Below are 18,146 nucleotides of genomic sequence, written 5' to 3'. Positions count from 1 at the left end.
AGGATGCACCTGCAGACAACAGGTGTTTATGTCTTTAGTGTGTGAGGAAACCGCCTTTATTCTCAAGAATTCGTCTTAGGACTTGGCACCAGCAGACATTTATTATGTGCTACATCTGATGTAATCAGATATCACATGATATTCCAAAGGAGGACATCAGACGTATTCATTCCTTCAGTGCCTTGAACTTGTCTTCTTCTCTCTTCTTCTATTTTAGACACTTAAAATAAATGAATTTATGCAAGACATATCATCACTCGCTTGGTTAGTTTGAAGTAATGATCTCCCCTGACAGATGTAGATCTTTGTGAATCAACCTGTGTCGTCAGTCTTCAATGGAAAGCCACGTCAGGGAATTTGCAGGTGTGTAATCTAAAATCTTGGATAGAAAAAAAATGGAAGGAGTGTCTGTGGGGGGTTTCCAGGTTGAGCTGCTACAGTGGGAGGGGATGGGCTCTGCAGTGTAACATTTCTGTGTGGAGGATTAAGGTTGTTTGAGGGGAGATAAGACACCACAGGATCACAGCGCTGTTAAATGTATCTGCCAGAGCCAGCACAGGAACAGCAGCAACACAGAGGCTCTGCCAACATTCCTGGGGATCAACACCAGCTGAGACTCCCACCTCTCTCCCCTTCTGCCAAAACTTAAAGAATACCTGATAAGGGAAGCTCATGGTAACCTCTCACACCACTAAACAATGTGGAATTGGAATATGTTTTATTTTTAAATACTTTCAGATTTAAATTGAGTCAGTTATTAGAGTAGGATACGAAGGAACCCCAACATAAAAGCAGCTTTAAAAATTTTTTTTTTTTTTACAGTTTATCCATATATATATATGAGAAGTCATAGTTCCCCCTCTATAAGAGGAATATGTTGTATATATTTTATAGTTATATATGGACTTCTCTATCTTGTTTATTCACTGAGCATAGCTCTCTACTGATTGCTATATCTATATCTGCTATATCTATTTGTCCTCAGAGCAACATGTCAGTACTATGATGAAATACAACCTGACCCCTTGATGGCTCCAAATAAAATCAGAGAGACGTCATCCACTTGACAGAGGAGGATGTTGACCTTTTAAAGTCTTTCTGGGAACAGAGTCTTGATTTCCTACACCGTGTTGCCGCAACTGAGTGGCAATTTCGTAATTAAACAGAGGACTACATGCACCGGACTACCAGCATGACTCAATTTCATCAAAGTATTTGTAAAATTATGAGGACATCTAGTGGTTAAAATCAGAAGAAGTGGATCAGATGTCATATTTTTGAATGCAGCTTGTATTTCACGATCCACAATGATGAGAAGTAACCAGTGAGAGTATTATTAACCTATATGAGGCTTCCAGCTGCACACAGACAATAAAGTAGCAGAGAGCTGTCAGGTGCACAGATGGATGTAGTGTGTATAGGTGCTGACTACAGGGCATGATGTCCACATTTGATGACAAGGTCCTCACCACACCTGAGCCAGCACACAACTCAGTGGCCTTCAGTCATCACTGAGCTTCTAATTTAAAATCTATCGACTAGCATTCAGTAGAGTACAAGCTCTCACAGACGCTCATGTCCTCCAGCGATGAGGAATCCTCATCTAATCTACTATCATAGCAGCTCTTTGAGAAAGCTGGAAAACGATTGTGTCACAGTGCGTCCTCTGGCCCTCTGATCATTGGACATAATAAACACTCTAGTTTCTCAGTGTTTGTACGTGGTTTGTCTTAAGGGTTGCTTTGGCATGACAGGATATGTTTGATCTCCAGGTAGCTGCTGCAGAGGGGAGGTAATATATTAAAGGTTGAGGACAGACGGAGTGACAGCACTGAGTGTAGGAACATGGGAGATTAGTTGTGCGAATGGGAAAATGAAGTGTAGACAAACAGTGTAAGCCAGTGGTATTTCTTTACACTAACGCACCTGCTGTGTGTAAGCATAGAAACAACAGGTACATGAATGATTCATTAAGAAGCATTTCATACTATTATTCATACATCTACATTAATGCTTTATGCTTATGACAATACCAAGTTCAAATTTAAATACAATCTTTATTCAAGGTCATAGACATCTCCCAAAGGTATAATCCAATAAACAGCAACACAGGCATTTACAATTCAAGGACAAATAATTCACTTTTACAATAACAAATTGAAGGTGTTTTGCCTCTTGAAGATACGTTTCACCAGCTGTTGCCTTTAAATTTGGACAGCAGACGACAAACCAAATACTCAGTTTAACAATATTTCTATATTAGTACCTTAAATTAAATAAGTCCATGTCAGCACTGACAGCCATGAAACAAAGTCGTGATGATATTCTGTTAATTCACAGTCTGATATGCTTTGCCATTTTCCATACTGAGGCCTTGAAACTTTGCCTTTTTGAAATGAATACTATTATAATACTGTTGACTTCACTGAACATTTGAAGACTAAAATACTTCATTTGAATTTGAACATCACCAGAAAAAAAATCAATTTACTCAACTAATACTGACCAGATTGCCAATGTAAGGGTAACATAAAGACGTCTACAATGACCGAACATAGACAATTGTATTTAACAGGAAAAGACACTGGAGAACCTGGGAAAAAACTGTTCATATTTCGTTTGTATTTGAGCTATAATGCTGTTAGAAAGATGTAAATTACTTCTGAAAGTTTTATTGTAACACCTATATTATAAAATATTAGTTTTATTTGACTATATAATGGTTGTTTATACTAAGATTAGAAGGTGAGGTTGATTTTTTGTGCGTAAACATTTGGCCAGAATACCTGGTTTTAAAGTATTGTAGAGAAATATAACTGCCACACTGAAGAACATTTCAGTCAATAGACCCATTAAATATTTATATTGACTATCACACTTATACTATCATACTGAAGTCCATCTGTTTTTGTTTATGATGACCTACAAACAAAAAAGATGGCATGTGATATCAATATTCTGAACGATGAAAGAGTTTAGTAACAATGCACACAAAATTTTGCCTGCAATATCTTAAAAACAAAAACAAAACATACAGTTGCCTTTACTTTTTAGTGCTGTTCAGGTGGACTGAAAGGTTTCCTCGCTCCTGTTAAATAAGGCAGTCTTCTTGAACACCTGAACAATTCCTGTAATGCAGCACACTCTCCAGGCATAGATATGTTTTTTTTTTTTTTTGCGTGCTTCATCCTCACAACTCTACGGGTAAACAACAAAGCACTACACAAGCAGCTACTGTTAAGTTACATCACTATCAAAATGCTGTCGGTGCAAACATTTTAGTGCTAGTTTCTCGGTATTTGCTACAGTGTTTTTTTAGAGTATCTGTACTACACATCTGTTACTACTTTGTGATCCTGTTGTCTTGTCATTAAGGTGCCCCTCTTCAGTAACAGTGGCAAGTTTATACTGGAAACACTCATTAACAACTCCTAAAGGCCTGATCTGTATATACTTTTTTTAAAATATCATGGTAATGTTTCTTTGACTTATTTTATGTTTAAAACTTTAAGCCACAATTGTGACAGTAGGGGCCAGTTTCTTAGACAGGAATTAACCCTAAATGACTAAATTACTGGTTTTATGCTTTTGATTTCACTGTTTTCTCTGACCAGCTAAAACCAGGTTTTATGAGCACCTTCAGTCCAGGTCTAACAAGGACGACACAGGTATTTAATATTAAAAAGATACATAGCTGAACAGAATTATTTTAATGCTACACTGTCTTGTAATCAGGTAAATGGTCCTCCTGTCATTCCCACTTTGCACCCCGTATGCCTCTTGCACTATGTGACTTTTGCTCAGTCTGTCCTCCTGCAAGGACGTAATGCTTTAAGTCACATACCACCAACTATTTCACAGATTTTGGTAAAACTGGATCATATTTTATCTAGAAACTATTTCACAGATTTTGGTAAAACTGGATCATATTTTATCTAGAATATGTTTTCTGGTCGATGTCCTTCAGCTGCTAATATTAGCTCAATTTCTGACCTAGGCTGCCTGGACTGTGAGCTCAGAGCACTGAGGGAGTGTTAGTGTTAGCTTTGCAGCCCTGGTATGGGGCATTGGTGTCGTGCCAGAACTGGAGCTGGCCAAGGGGCCATGGTAACCAGGCTCAAAGGACATAAAAACAAATTAGTCCAGGACTTTCTAGAAGTATTCTACATTTTAATTCAAACCCTATCTAGGAAACTGGGCTATTAGATTTTCAACGACAATATTAGCCTGCTGAGTCACCACTACTAGAGTAAAATCTAGACTACTCGTAATGTAACAATTTCATATTCTCCATGATACTTGGATTCCTTTTTTACTGCAAAATGTCAAGAGTCAAATCTTTCAGTGAAGACACATAGCTTTGGGAGATTGGTGAGAACTGCTATTGAATTATGCCAGTCGGAGCTGCTGCAGGCAGAGAGCTCTTGCTGTACCCCTTCAGTATAATTACGCCACAGCACAGGTTCATTATGCTTTTCCTTTCCCTTTACCTCAAGCGATTAAGCCCCACACTGAGACACAAACTAAAACTATGGTCCTTGTAGAAGGCCTGCGATGAGCCTGCATCGATTGAGGGTTAGGATAACAAAGGATTTGCCATGTTTAATGGCTATTTCCAGAACTTTCTGAGCACCACATGCGCTCATTAACTGCAATTAGCTGTGTTTCTCCTAATAAGTGTTTTTGAAGCTCTACCATCTGGACATAAGGCCACATACTGCGGCACAAACTGTGTGTTTTCTTTGGGGATGTCAGTGTGGAGTTTCTCCCTTTCAATTATCAGGTATCATGGTCTCTTGGTGTATCCCCATAATAACCATGAAAGTATGAATTGGTTCTGAATATAGCATCTGCTCCCTGAGGAGGAGAAGCAAGGTACAAAAGTACAAACATTTCACGAACTAAGCATCAGTTTGAACTCTTTAATTTCATATAAAATGTGTTTAACTGGTTCAACTGAGTTCTTGTTGACACAGTAGGAATTGTATTTTTTCCAAAAAATAAATAACTGAAATGTGAAATAGCAATGCAAGTAAACCAAACACTAAAAAGTGAAATAATTTAGCAACTCTAAATAGTTCAACATATTGGGAAATTTCACTTGCTTGCGTCAGTTTACAGCGTACAAAAACTGAAGTGTTAATTTGATACTCTCTGGTTTTATGGGGTTTTATAGGGCTATAAAAATCTTACTTTTCAGTCACACTCAGTGAGGCAAAATATATTTACATTTTTTAAAAAGTATATGTTTGTACCAAATATTTTTGTATGTTAATTTGAGAATTTCTGAAGTCTTGTCATCACCGTGAGGTGGCCAGGTGACCAGCAAACACCAGGGAGTCACTATGCCCAGAGTTTCAGTTGCTAGCATATGGATTAGTAGCTCATTAATTTTTAAAGTCAACAACATTAATTCTGATTGAATGACACTGCACAAACAGCAATTATTTTCCCATCATCCAAATAAATTTGTTCATTGTTTAACATAATTTCCACTTTTACATATCATACAGAAGAATTTGTTTCTGTCAATGTGCAGAGTTTGTACAACTTCAAATAAGCGAGCTGTTGCCAGGAAAACTGTCACATACATTTCTGCTGAGATGTTGACTCTGAGGTGTCAGACAGCAAGAAGGAACTGACATAGGTTGCTCCAATTCTCCAGTGCTCCCAATATTTTTAGCCTCTTCAGCGACCCATCATGAACTATGTGAAGAGCAATCTGAAAAGTGGAATGAACCTGAGCTGTGGTATGTGCCTTCGGGAATTGTCTCTGCCGCTGAGCTGTCTGACTAGCCTTAAAACACTTAGTCTCAGAAAGAGCAATTCCCCAAAGCGGTGTCTTTGTTATTTCCTCGATGACATGGTATTTTTATTCTTAACTATTATTAGGAAAATCAACGTGGGTTCAAGCTTTCAAATCTTAAGTAGGCTTTCATGCAATTTGTCTCCACAATGTGCATGAGATTATGAAAAGTCTCCTGTGAAATTCCCCTGCAACTAATGAGGATATCTGAGGTATAGACTTAGACTTTGAATGAATACTATTGGTATATATCTATATATCTATATATCTCTCTCTCTCTCTCTCTCTCTCTCTCTCTCTCCCTACGATCATCTATATATATCATATCTATATATATATATATATATATATATATATATATATATATATATATATATATATAGATGATATATAGATATATTATTATATATATCTAAGCTACTTCCACAAAATAGTTCTGAAATGTTCAATCTATCATATCAAAGATCATACAACAAAGATAACAATAACTTCATTACAAAAAATATAGACTAGTAACATTTAGGATGAACTATCTATTAAATTCTAAAATATAGTTTAACTGAGACAGCATATTGTTGCACAGTGACAGGATGTTCATCTCCCAGTTAGAAAACAGCGATGAGCTTCACCGTTTCTATTTCTTCTTTTCATTTTGGTATAATATACTGAACAAACAATAACATTGGAAAAATGTTCAAATATTGTAAACATCGTACCAGTACAAAAGCACATGTCGCAAGACGTGGTCAGAAAACACCAATACAGGCAGCGCTGACAGCTTTTACTCCTCCTCCATTGACTTCTCAATCTCCTTCAGCCTCCGGACAAACTCCTGAGCCTCCCTGTCTCCGATGCGAGCGTCCAGCATCCTCATGATTGGCTTCTCTGGAGGGGAGAGCAAACAGATGAGAATAGTTCCTACACCTGACACAAATATCTCTAGATTGAACGGCATTTCATGTTGTATTGGAGAAGTAATTGGAAACCCAGAACTACACCCTCTGGTCTCCCAGGAAGGCAATATGATGTCTGTGTAAATCAACAAAACTGGATACAGCCTGAAGTTATATGTACCACTGGGTTTACTGCGAGACAGGTGGAGAATGAAAGGCTGGACACTCTTGCCGGCTGGTGTGGCGTTCGGTCGCCCTGGCCAGCAGAAGTCGCTGAGAGGAGCCACGGCTTCACCAGCAAAGTCGTTTGTGGAAAGCCAGTCATAGTCCATCACAGTGAAGGTCAAACAGGCAAATCTGTGTCTGTACTGTTCAGGACTGACGTGGCTGAAAGACACACAAGCCAAACAAATCAGGCACAAGGTAGGCACAAATAAGACTAGTAAAATAGTGAAATAGTACTCACAAGTAAAAGAGTTCATCAAATACTGGGTGCAGGGTTTTGAGTTTCACTTGCGTGCGTTGACTCTTAGCCATAGGGAACAGGTGGTGAGGACAGAGCTCCACTATGACAAATGGGTCACTCAGACCTGAGGAGGACCAGAACGAATGAGTTAAAAATTTAAAACAGCAACTTGTATTTTAGAAGAATGTAGTTTTACCGTTGGCATCCAGTGCAATGATATCTGCAGCATGCAGAATCTCCACCGTCAGTCTCTGCTCTGGAGCATCATAGTAGCACTTCACACTGATCCGACCGTAACGGGTATGTTTGAGCGTTTTCTGAAACATTAAACACTGTTAATCAGCTTTTAAAAGTGCAGTAACAATGAAAGGATGTTACCATATTCAGTATGCATCAGTTGTGTTATATCAGTCGACAGCATCTTGTTTTTAGGAGTTAAGGAGAGGTTTAGAGGTAAAACAGATGCTGTGCTGTCCAATCAATACATGTCTGTCCACTTTAGGGCTAAATGAAATTGTCAGCCTGGTGAGTTAAAACACACCTGTTGGGAAATCTTCTCCAGATAGTACTGTTCAATCAGCTCAAAGGACGAACATTTATTCAGCCTGAGCTCCTCGTCCAGGACCTAGAGCAGCATGAGTACGGTCAGGAAGTGAAACAAATAAAAGACACTTAAGCTAGAAGGACATAAAAATAAAACAGCAAGAAGTCCTACCTTGTAGTCTCCACTCTTCATGTCTTCCAGAGTAAGACCCTCTCCCTTAACATGGAAGAACTGCAACAGGGTCTGAGTCCAAGTGAAAGAAAAAAATATATTTATATATATATATATGTAACTTGCGAACTAGGAGTCACATCCATCCCTCTAATAATTTGTCTCAGCATAGTAGAGAAGTAGAGAGACATGTTGTTCACAAAACCAGCATGAAACCTGTGTCAGGCATACATGATATCATATCTGTCTGCCTAACACCAAACTCAGCCCACTCGTGTAGCACGCCGTGACTTTTCTTGCAAATCTGTCACATCCCCTACCAGCTGGTTAAATTGGCATTAGAATATACAGTAGCTCTCATATTCATGTCATTCATGAGGGGGCTAATTTTGCCGCCGAACTATTACCTAGCGACTACATAAATATCTAATATATGCTAATAATTGCACGACAGCAGGCATACAGAGCTAATTAAAGGGTGATGGTAACAGTTGAGATGATAATCTTTACAGAGTTGACGTGTCTTTTGAAGCGGGCTACTTTTTCTTTTAGTGGGAAACACTCTGTCTGACTGAAAATAGCTACAAAGAAGTACTGTGAGATAAAAGGTAGTTATCACTGACCTCCACTGTGTACTGGAAGCGGTTGTAAAACTCCACCTGAACGCCCCTGTTTTCTGCCACCGCATCCAAGATCATCCGCAGCAGAAGCTCCCACATGCTTTGGAGAACTCTACGAGACAGCAGACACAATGAGACGCCCACGTGTTTAGGAGGTTACCCGCTCTTCCAATTACACCTCTGTACTCTCACTTAGCCTTGTGTATGTTTTTACAGCTTGATAATGATTAGTAACACAAAATACGTCTGAGGGGTATTATTATTGTAAAGCTCACATTCATACACAATCACATCATCATTTTCACCTCGTACTCAATCAAATATATGAAATCTTATCTAGAGAAGAGAAAACAATGATGTTAGTTATGTTATGAATTTCAAGTTCCACAAGTCAATCGGCTGCCATTCATCCTAGTTTAAAGGTAAAATGTATGCTGACGACAGTGTTTTATGTGTATGCAAATCTGGAATAATTTTGTTTTCAGAGACATTCCTCTTTTTATTCCTATTTATACACATCAGGTTAATTGTGGTTTAATTTTCACTGTAATATGTTTGGAAGAGATTGATCAATAAAGTTTTGAGAAGATACACTTCATTTCATGAGAAGAGGTCAAAATATTTCCTTCCAACTTCATGGGCAACAGTGTAGAAAACAGGACAGGACAGGAGGATGTGATGCACATTTCAAGCTGGCACAATAAATCCTAATGCCAAAAAAATACTACCACTGGGAAGTTTTTATTATCTAATCTTACACATAGTGGCTTTAATGTTGTTGTGAGCAAGGCATTATGTGCTCCATGTCCCTGCTATGAGTTTATATTGTTGCTTATAATTGTACTGAATGTTTTCATTAAACTTTTATGATTAGCTGCCCAGGTACACCAGATGGAAATGAGCAATTAAGAATGTGGCACAATTAATTAAACTACATTTTATTGTCGCTGTGAAATATGAAATAAATCAAGTAATACTTGTAGCGAGAAGAGAGGTGGAGTAATTACCTAGTTAGATTCTCCTTCACAAGGTTTTCAGTGAGGATGACCATGGTGTCTTGTAAGTACTTCATAAGAGGAGACACAGCCTGAAAGAATGTCACATCAACACATATTACATAAGTATCGTGTCTTCAAACACCAACACTTAAAAGCACTTCTAGGCCTTACGTCGTCGTTGTTGATGGAGTCTGGAGACAGGCTGATGTGCTGGATGTACCTCCGCAGTTCAGGCAGCATCTGCACAGAAACATGCTCTCCATCATGTGCATGCAAGTGCATTTTTGCCCCATTTAAAATGTGTATTTAGTGATCAGCACAGTTTGGAGGTTTCACTGTTTCACTGACAGTACATGCTCTGTGTACCTTGTCGGTGAGCAGTGTGATGAGACGTTTGGCTTCTCTCTGCAGGTCCAGGTCCATGTTAAACAGTTGCCCATTGAGAGCCTTGTAAACCTGCTCCTTCCCCTCCACCCCGCAGGACTCCTCCATGGCCCGCTCCACACCTTGCCAGTCCAGGTCACGGGGCAGATGGCCCAGGAAAACACGCACATGCTCTGTGTTGTTCAGGGCGACGCAGAGCTAGCAGAAAGCAAGGCGGAGCAGAAGAGGAGAAAAAGAGGGTGGCGGTGGAGAAACAAAGAAGGAAAAGAAGCAGGGCTACAGAGAAGTGGAGGAACGGGGTGCAAGTGTAAATGACTGACGACGACGACAACAGGCAACTTCTTTTTTTTTTGTGTGTGTGTGTGTAAACATCTCTGATCTCCTGCTGAGCTCTTTGTGTTGCCAGGAAGAACACTTGCTGACATTTACTTCCCACGTCACTGTGTGCCCTCCCCCAGTTCTGTCTTTCTACAGGCGTTACCTGCACTGTGAAGCTCTTGTGGTCTCTGCCAAGTTGGTTCCTCTCAATCTTGCGTGTTATCATCTCTGAGTAGCAAACAGCCTCGCTGCAGAAATTCTGTAATGGATAAAATAACCAGTCACTGTTACTACAGTGAAATTCTCAGTTACTTCTTTGACTTCTTTTGACTGTTATTCTAGTAAAAATCTTTTATCAACTCTGTGCATGTATGTGTGCGCGACTGCACTCACGTCTGTCAAACGAGTGATAAAGATGAAGGCCCCCGCAGAGTCTGGCCAGGCCAGCTGGAGCCAGATCTCGCGTACCTGGCTGAGGCATGCTGTCACCTCCACCGCTGAGGAGCTGTGTTTGGCCTGATGCACAGGCTCGAGCTGCTCACAAAACATGCAAAAGAACACATCATGCAACATGTAACATAAATGCTGTAGTGTATGAACATTTGTTTTATCGGGACTATGTAATGATTGTGTAATTTTTTTACAGTTCTTAAAAGTTAAGTAATACTTTATTCCAAACTATTCAACTATTTATAAGGATTGTCTAAACAAATGTTTTATAACACACTATATTGTAGATGCATGCAACAATAAATGCTACCTACTATTTATACTGTTTATTAATCTATTTGTCAACAACTTCTTATATGAAGGTTTATGATTTTTTGATAATGCAGTTTAAAATAACTTTAACTATAAGTTTGCAGTAGTTTTAAACACACGAAAAGTTTCAACCTGCCTGTGGATATTTCTACATGTGTATAAACTATTAATAAATACTTTAAAACACTCTGTGGCATTGTTATAAACCATTTATTACCAGTTTAATCACGGTCACTGTTAAATGTTAAATGAAATAAAATGTTCATGTACATATTTATACATTTTCTAGCAACCTAAATGCAGTCCAGCTCAACAACATTGTTTATTTACATCATTTCAAAGGCAGAAGATTCTCTCACCTTGTCTGTCTCCACGGCTATACGAATTCTGTCACAGGATCTGTCATGAATGATCTGCAGCCACTTATGAATTGAGGACTTGAACCAGTTATGAAAGACTGTCAGGGCCAGCATTTTAGCATCCCTGTTGGGGTAGAACACAAGTCTTTTTTTAAAATAAATTCAAAGCTGCAGAAAAGGTTGAAGTTTTATGCTGCTATGTCATTTAAGTCAAACTGATAACGAACTTGAGAGGAAGAAACTCCCGAAAGCCTTTGAGGATTTTCAAGGACATGAAGAGCTCAAAGATGGTCTCTCCCATTGTCTGAGTCAGCCTGGAGCTCTCCTGCTCCAGGGTCCCACAAACCCTCTCCATTGCTACATTTACATCATCAGCCACCTGAAGGATGAAAGAATTTGACGAGTGTTCAAAGTAAGCAACAACAATACTGTAGGACTTTCAAGAGTCAACTCAAGAGACTTGTTTATGATGACTTTCCTTATCAATCACTTACTTGTTTCTCCAACTGCCTGTATGATATGCTGAAGAAATCTACTTTCACTGCACTGTAAGGACAAACAAACAAAGGATGAAGTGGCAACCGTCCAACAATAACTAATGCAACAATGTGTTTCTCTGCTAGGTAGCATATCATTTCTACAGTGTTAAAGAGATATATTCACCTGTAGAAGAGTTGGTTGTAGATGTTTCGGGCTCTCTGCACGTCTGCACACACTCCATCAACCACATGAACCAGCTTCTTCAGCTGCTCTTCCAGAGTCTGCATTGTCAGTGGATGGTGAACAATATTCTGGATATCAATTCTCAAATCATGGTAAAATAATACGATGTGATTATTTCTACCATCAGGACTTATAATCAGAACATACTTACCCCTTCCTCTGGTTTATATCGTGCAATTAAGCTCTCGTACCACTCAGCGCTTCCTTTCTGTTGAATTAATTACACAAATGAAGGAGAATGAATGCGATAATTAAATATTTAGATATGGAGGAAGCGGCAGGTTACTGGGTTCATGTGCCTTAATATTGTTTGTTTCCCACTCTGTAGTCTTGTGTTTATTATCGGTAGAAACTCTTTCACTTTTACCTTGACAGCAGTAGTGATGTCCAAATGCAGTTCATTTCGAAGAGGACATACAGTCTTAAACGCCCGCATGTTTTGCATGTAGCCAACCCCCCTGATATACACAGACAGGAAAAATTACAATCAATTACAATACTCTTTGAATTAAATAAGCATAAAAGCTACAAGCTCAGGATATTCTTTCCACTTGAATCGTATGCACACTCCTGCATTATCACTGCAGGAACTTTAACTGTTAGATGAGTCACTGATGAGTGTGTGTGTCTGAGAGGTGTAGAGAAGATCTCCCTCGAGGTGCTGATCACTGGGCAGAGCTGGACTTCTTACAGGGGAAATTTCTATAAAAAAACAGTCTCCTCCAAATTAGTGAAACATAGCAACATGGATTTAATAATTAGCTGGTTTTACCGGCTGGCATCTACGTGGAACAGACTCTCTAATATGCTGCATTTCACTGCTCTAACTTCCTTCTTTTGTGCGATGATAACTCAAAGCCAAAGGATGGTGATTCCATTCTTCTGTCCAAGACTAAAAACAGAATCTCTCTGCAATACCGACCAGATTGCCATCAAACCAAACAATATTTATTATGGTTTGTTTCTCGTGATTTGATGGTTAAAGTGTCCCCTTGGCCAACACATTGATCGATGACAATGTGTCTAAAAATTAATGCCTGGATTTCCATGAAACTCACTGCGGATATTCATGTCCTCCAAAGGATGAATGCTTATGGTTTGGTGATATCTTCAAGCTAAAAGTTCCATCTGTACACATAATAAAATCTATAATCTATATCCATTTATTGAGCACATATAGCTCTGAAAGGGTAATCTTGTGACTGTGCGGCCTTCATACCAGTATGTATGAAAGGATTTGATCACTGATTGTACTGAACGCTGACCACAATTTGTTGCTGGAAAAATTTGTGGTCAGGAACAAATGTTCAGTACTTTATTTTGAAATGAGAAATGACTAAAATATTTGTGCTTCCTCCACAGACTGACTGGTTGAAGTCTTTCTGTGTCTGTGTCTGAGGTTCCTGGTATGGCAGCACAGGTGATGTGATGTGATGGCAGTGTGACTTTACCTCAGCATGAGCTCGTAGCGTGTAATGGCAGCAGCGCTGGTGCAGGGGAAAATCTGACGCATGTTCTTCATCAGACACAGGCAGTGCTCTGTGTACAGCCTGAAGCTGTCTGACAGCTGCCTCTCCTGGACACAGGAAGGGCCCTCAGTTATAGCTTCAAGTACACTGGCTGTGAGACATTTTTGGCTGAACCAAAAACCTTGATGAATGTCAGTGAAGAGCTGAGCTAATGAGGCGACTGTTGATGAAAGTTTTCTATCCTACTGAGTGGCCCATGGCGAAGAACCTACCAGGTCGCCCCTCACGGTGGCAGGGTCCCACTCTGCATCGATGGTCCTCAGGAGGCGCAGCAGCAGGGAGTAGCACACCCTCTGTGTCCGATGGTGGCTGCTGTAGCACTGCCAGCGACTGTTAAAACACAAAACATGCTTCCTGTTACCTGATGCTGCAGTTTCATGTTTGAAATCAATTTTATTCCTCCATTAATACTCACACAATGGCCTGTTGGAGAGGTGAGAGATCAGTTTGCACAGCATGGTGAGTCAGTACAGTCCATGCTGGAGGGCAAACCTGTCCGTTCCAGTTGTATGGCTCTCTCTGTAATTACACAAATAATAAGATTACCGTTTTATTTCAATCACACTTTGACAAGTGTATGTAAAATTAGCAGCCCAGATGAGATTTTTTTTTTTTTTTTACAAATCTAGATCATAATCACATGTCTGCTATGAAATGAAATATTATTTATGTCACTTCAAAACACGTTGACTGGTGTGACTCACAAAGTATGTGCTGTACTGTTCAGTCTCCTATCTTGCAATTTTACTATTTCAATTTAACACTGGAATGACTCAACTCCAATTCTCATACACCAAATTAATTTAGCTGCAGTCAGAACAAAGCCTAATCAATTTATATCCTATTCAGTGACTCATTGAGGCTGTGCTGTTGGTGGTTTGACAAATCAAACAAGCATAAATCAACTAATGCCATCATTAAAGCTCTGCACTTCCCAGGGTTGCTCAAACTCACAAATAGCCTTACTATAAATCTGGAAGAAACTGACCTTAACATGAGCATGCTCATATTCCACAATCTGACTCAGCAGTTTTTTGTGAATAGTGACATTTGAGTCTTTCTTAGACAAAGCCGTATCTCTCTGAAAGAAAAAAAGGAAGAATTAAGAGTTGGAATTCATTTCACATTCGTTACAATTCTTCACACACATATATACTGTTATACCATACAGACCTGGCTGGTGAAGAGCTTCAGTATCAGGTGACACTCTCCCTGAACTTTGGATGTACTCGATCGAGGCTCCAGCTTAAACCAGGTGTCATAGCCGACAACTGGGATCTCCTGCAAGAAGAAAAAAAGCAGGATTAACAGAATCTATTTTATTGTCTTCTTTGATTTGTCACAGTGGCTCAATGTATCTGACTAATGAGACTTTGTTTTAAAGTTTCACACTTCAAACACTCACATTCAAAGGGATGTTAATGCATCCGAGGAAGTCATCAGCATTCTCCTCAGAGCCTGATGATGCGGATCCGTTTGCACGCACTGACTTTGCTATCTGCTTAAAATATCTATCAAGAAAAGGCAGAGTGAAAGGAAAAGGGAGGCATGTTTGTCACAGATTGAATTCATGTTTAACTTTATCTATCTATCAATGTAACCACTTTCATTTTAAGGCATTTAGCTAATGCTTTTATCCAGTGTGACTTACAATTAGAGCATCGGCAGAATGAGTTTCATTTCCTGATGAAAGTTGGCTATCACTTACATTTTTGTTCAAATGAAAATTGCACTGCACTTTTTCACTGCGGGATTATGATCCTTTTATCCGTTGGTTATGACTGACATCCCCATGTTTTCATTAGACATGTCTGCTATTTATTAGTCTCATAGCCATGGCTGAACTCTGTGTGTTTTCTGTGTGCAGAGCTTTATAGGTACTGGGCTGTTGTGTATATCAGTCTTTCTTTAAGGTTAAAGGAAATACTAAATGATCCCCAGAAATTAACAGGCAGGTTGTCATCAACAGATGGAGATAATCTAGCCTCTTCAAGACCCTTTGATTGACAGGTTGACTGACTCATCTATTCACTGCCACAATGTCAACTGGATAAATAATTAAATTACTAACTTATGTAATTGTGCACAAAATCTGAATTTGTGATTTATTTATACTTCAGCCCTTCAAAAAAAAAAAAAACTTTTTTATACCAAAAATGATCTACAGTTTCATCATTACACTTCATTACATGATAGAAAATTTCAGACTGGACGACATTTCTTCTACCTTCCCATTCCACGAAGTCCACTGACTTCATTGAGCTTTTTACAGGCCTCTGCAACAGACACGTCATCGTCATGATCCCTGAGGAGAGAAATTAATTAAAATAATTCAGAAGTTATTACACCATGTCATTTCCTGCAAAAAAGTTTGCACAACAACTGACTCAGCTGAGATGTGAAGGAGATCCCTGTAGTTAAAGAAAAGTGTTAGCTTATTCAACTCGTAAGAGCTTTCACCGTGGGAGGGAAAAGGTTCCTATAATTATTGTCAGGACTAAGAAAGCTGGCCATGTTTAGGTTGTCTTGTGCCAATGTTGTCTTGTGGTTTCCTGTTTTATTTTGACATTTTCTCCTCCTCTCGTTTCAGATAACTTGCTCCTTCTTTCCCACCTGTCTGATTGTCCTCCCCGCCCTGATTGTTCCCACCTGTTCTCCATTACCATGTGTATATATTCTGCGTCTCCCTTTGTCTGTTGCCAGTTCATCTTGTCCTACGTACCTGTGAACCAGCTCCTCGTCCAAGTCACGTTTGTTACTACCTTTGAGCCATGTTTTTGTATATTTTGTTGATACTTTGTCTAGCCTTTGCTCTTTATAGGTTTTTCCCTCGCAAGAGTGGTTTTTCCTTCGTTATCTTGATCCTTGATTTTGTTAGTAGGTTTTCCCTCTCTTGAGTGGTTTTTGTTTTCTTAGATTACATAGTGTTTTCCTCCCTGTGAGTACTTTTCTGTTGTACTTTCATAATAAGAGATTTGTTTGTTTTGCACTTTGTCTCCTGAGTCGTGCGTTTGGGTTCAAGCCATAGTTCTAGCCGTGACAATTATGACCCCATAACTGATCTGTTATGCAGAATAGTCACTTTTGGCTCAGTGTTGACACTGAAGGACATAATGAATAAAACTGTCACCAATAACCAAAAGCAATCTGCTTGAAAACTGTGTGCAAAATTAAAAGTTATTATGATTTTGGAAAATTGTTTTTGTATCACAGCTAAAAACGTTTGTTTTGTGTTTTAGTTTCTCTTTGTGTATACGGTTTATATATTTTGTTTTGATATGTGAGATGAAAAAAACAAAATGTCTAATCCTTCATCAAAGCAAATTTAACATTCTGATCTAATGTAATGAAAATCGTAAGCATAGTGACATTCAAGGTGTTGCTGCAAACGAACCTTACCAGATGTCAAGATGTAAAAGATCATTGTGGGCATCATCTATTTCACTGTGAAAAAAAAAGGAAAATTAATGAAGGAAATCATCCTCTCCGTGACCATAAACACCTCGATCCTTCGGTGATCCTTCCACAGAGACGACAATGTGCTGCACTAGTCACATAACCAACAGCTTTGAGTGTGAAACGAATGAAACTGTGAATCCTGCATGTCACACATATCACCATGTTCAGTACTCTGATGAAGGTTAAACTGCTGTACTCACAAAACAAAGTGCTCATCCCACACTGGGTTGAGAGTCTCTGGTTTGACCTCAGTCACCTGGATACACTTGGCAGGTAACACCTCTTTGGTGCTGGAGCGTTTCTCCAGCTTCTCCTTTCTCTTCCTGAAGCTAAACTTTCTTTCTTTCTTTTCCTCCATCTCCCGCGGGCTCTGACCCACAAGGATTCCCAGCATGCAGTAGGGGTCGCTATACCCTGAGAGGTGATAAGGATGACACACGGTAAAGGTTATCATCTGCGTGAAACTGTTTATATCACCCTAATGATACTGTTGAAGCATGAAGAAGGAAACCTTTCAGCTCATTTGTGATGTTTATATCAATTTTTTAGTTTTTTTTACATTTCATATAATTGCTGTCTAAGTCATATTTCACAGATTGTTTGTTTTCTAACAATAAAAATAAAGCTTGAGACGTCTCACCATTTGCATCCTTGGCCATCAGATTCTTTGCTTTCATAACAGAAACTCTCAAAGAAAAACTGGCTCGCTGTGAAAAAAGTTGTAAAAGCAACAAATCAAGTTCTTACACTGAGTACACCACAATGTTTTATTTTCATATTTTCACTCTGGTCATTTCCAGCAGTCTATCATCACAGCTCACAGTTCTGAATAGAGATATTTGAAAGGTCACTGGTAGACAAGTAAACATAAAATCATAAATGGAGCTTTCAGGAGTTATGGGTCTTTCATCTCAAAACTCTCCATCAGTGCTGTCCAGCTGTGGCTCTCCAGGCTATGTTTTTACATTATTACTAGTTCTCGCTTCAAACTCAACTCTCACAAGAAAACATTATTTAATGCACTACTACACCACCTGTGGCTGTACAACTGAGGGTTTAGTAACACCTCTAAGTCTGCACTTTGTGACCACTGAGGAGTTCATTCTATTATTAT

The 18,146-nt window shown here is 39.1% G+C and overlaps 1 protein-coding gene across 1 annotated transcript in view; it reads right to left on the bottom strand.

Annotated features, from left to right (window-relative positions):
- Positions 1–6,330: 6,330 nt before the first annotated feature.
- baiap3 (BAI1 associated protein 3) overlaps positions 6,331–18,146 on the bottom strand; it is a 28,116-nt gene continuing 16,300 nt past the window's right edge. The window contains exons 7-34 of the mRNA XM_019260266.2: positions 17,673–17,739; positions 17,233–17,446; positions 16,973–17,017; positions 15,801–15,878; positions 14,979–15,084; positions 14,747–14,854; positions 14,562–14,654; positions 13,989–14,092; positions 13,786–13,903; positions 13,496–13,620; positions 12,412–12,502; positions 12,196–12,252; positions 11,985–12,082; positions 11,816–11,867; positions 11,549–11,700; positions 11,322–11,445; positions 10,594–10,734; positions 10,364–10,459; positions 9,865–10,080; positions 9,670–9,738; positions 9,508–9,587; positions 8,504–8,612; positions 7,881–7,952; positions 7,707–7,790; positions 7,362–7,482; positions 7,166–7,289; positions 6,881–7,086; positions 6,331–6,691 (exon numbers count right to left, since the gene is read on the bottom strand). Of these exons, the coding sequence (XP_019115811.1) occupies positions 6,588–6,691; positions 6,881–7,086; positions 7,166–7,289; positions 7,362–7,482; positions 7,707–7,790; positions 7,881–7,952; positions 8,504–8,612; positions 9,508–9,587; positions 9,670–9,738; positions 9,865–10,080; positions 10,364–10,459; positions 10,594–10,734; positions 11,322–11,445; positions 11,549–11,700; positions 11,816–11,867; positions 11,985–12,082; positions 12,196–12,252; positions 12,412–12,502; positions 13,496–13,620; positions 13,786–13,903; positions 13,989–14,092; positions 14,562–14,654; positions 14,747–14,854; positions 14,979–15,084; positions 15,801–15,878; positions 16,973–17,017; positions 17,233–17,446; positions 17,673–17,739 (3,054 nt within the window). The 3' untranslated portion in view covers positions 6,331–6,587. The remainder of the gene's footprint in view (positions 6,692–6,880; positions 7,087–7,165; positions 7,290–7,361; positions 7,483–7,706; positions 7,791–7,880; positions 7,953–8,503; positions 8,613–9,507; positions 9,588–9,669; positions 9,739–9,864; positions 10,081–10,363; positions 10,460–10,593; positions 10,735–11,321; positions 11,446–11,548; positions 11,701–11,815; positions 11,868–11,984; positions 12,083–12,195; positions 12,253–12,411; positions 12,503–13,495; positions 13,621–13,785; positions 13,904–13,988; positions 14,093–14,561; positions 14,655–14,746; positions 14,855–14,978; positions 15,085–15,800; positions 15,879–16,972; positions 17,018–17,232; positions 17,447–17,672; positions 17,740–18,146) is intronic.

This window comes from Larimichthys crocea, chromosome XII (assembly GCF_000972845.2).
Source record: "Larimichthys crocea isolate SSNF chromosome XII, L_crocea_2.0, whole genome shotgun sequence".
Taxonomy (NCBI): Eukaryota; Metazoa; Chordata; class Actinopteri; family Sciaenidae; genus Larimichthys; species Larimichthys crocea.
The sequence above is the reverse complement of the archived record's forward strand: the minus strand, read 5'-3'. Positions and strand labels throughout refer to the sequence as shown.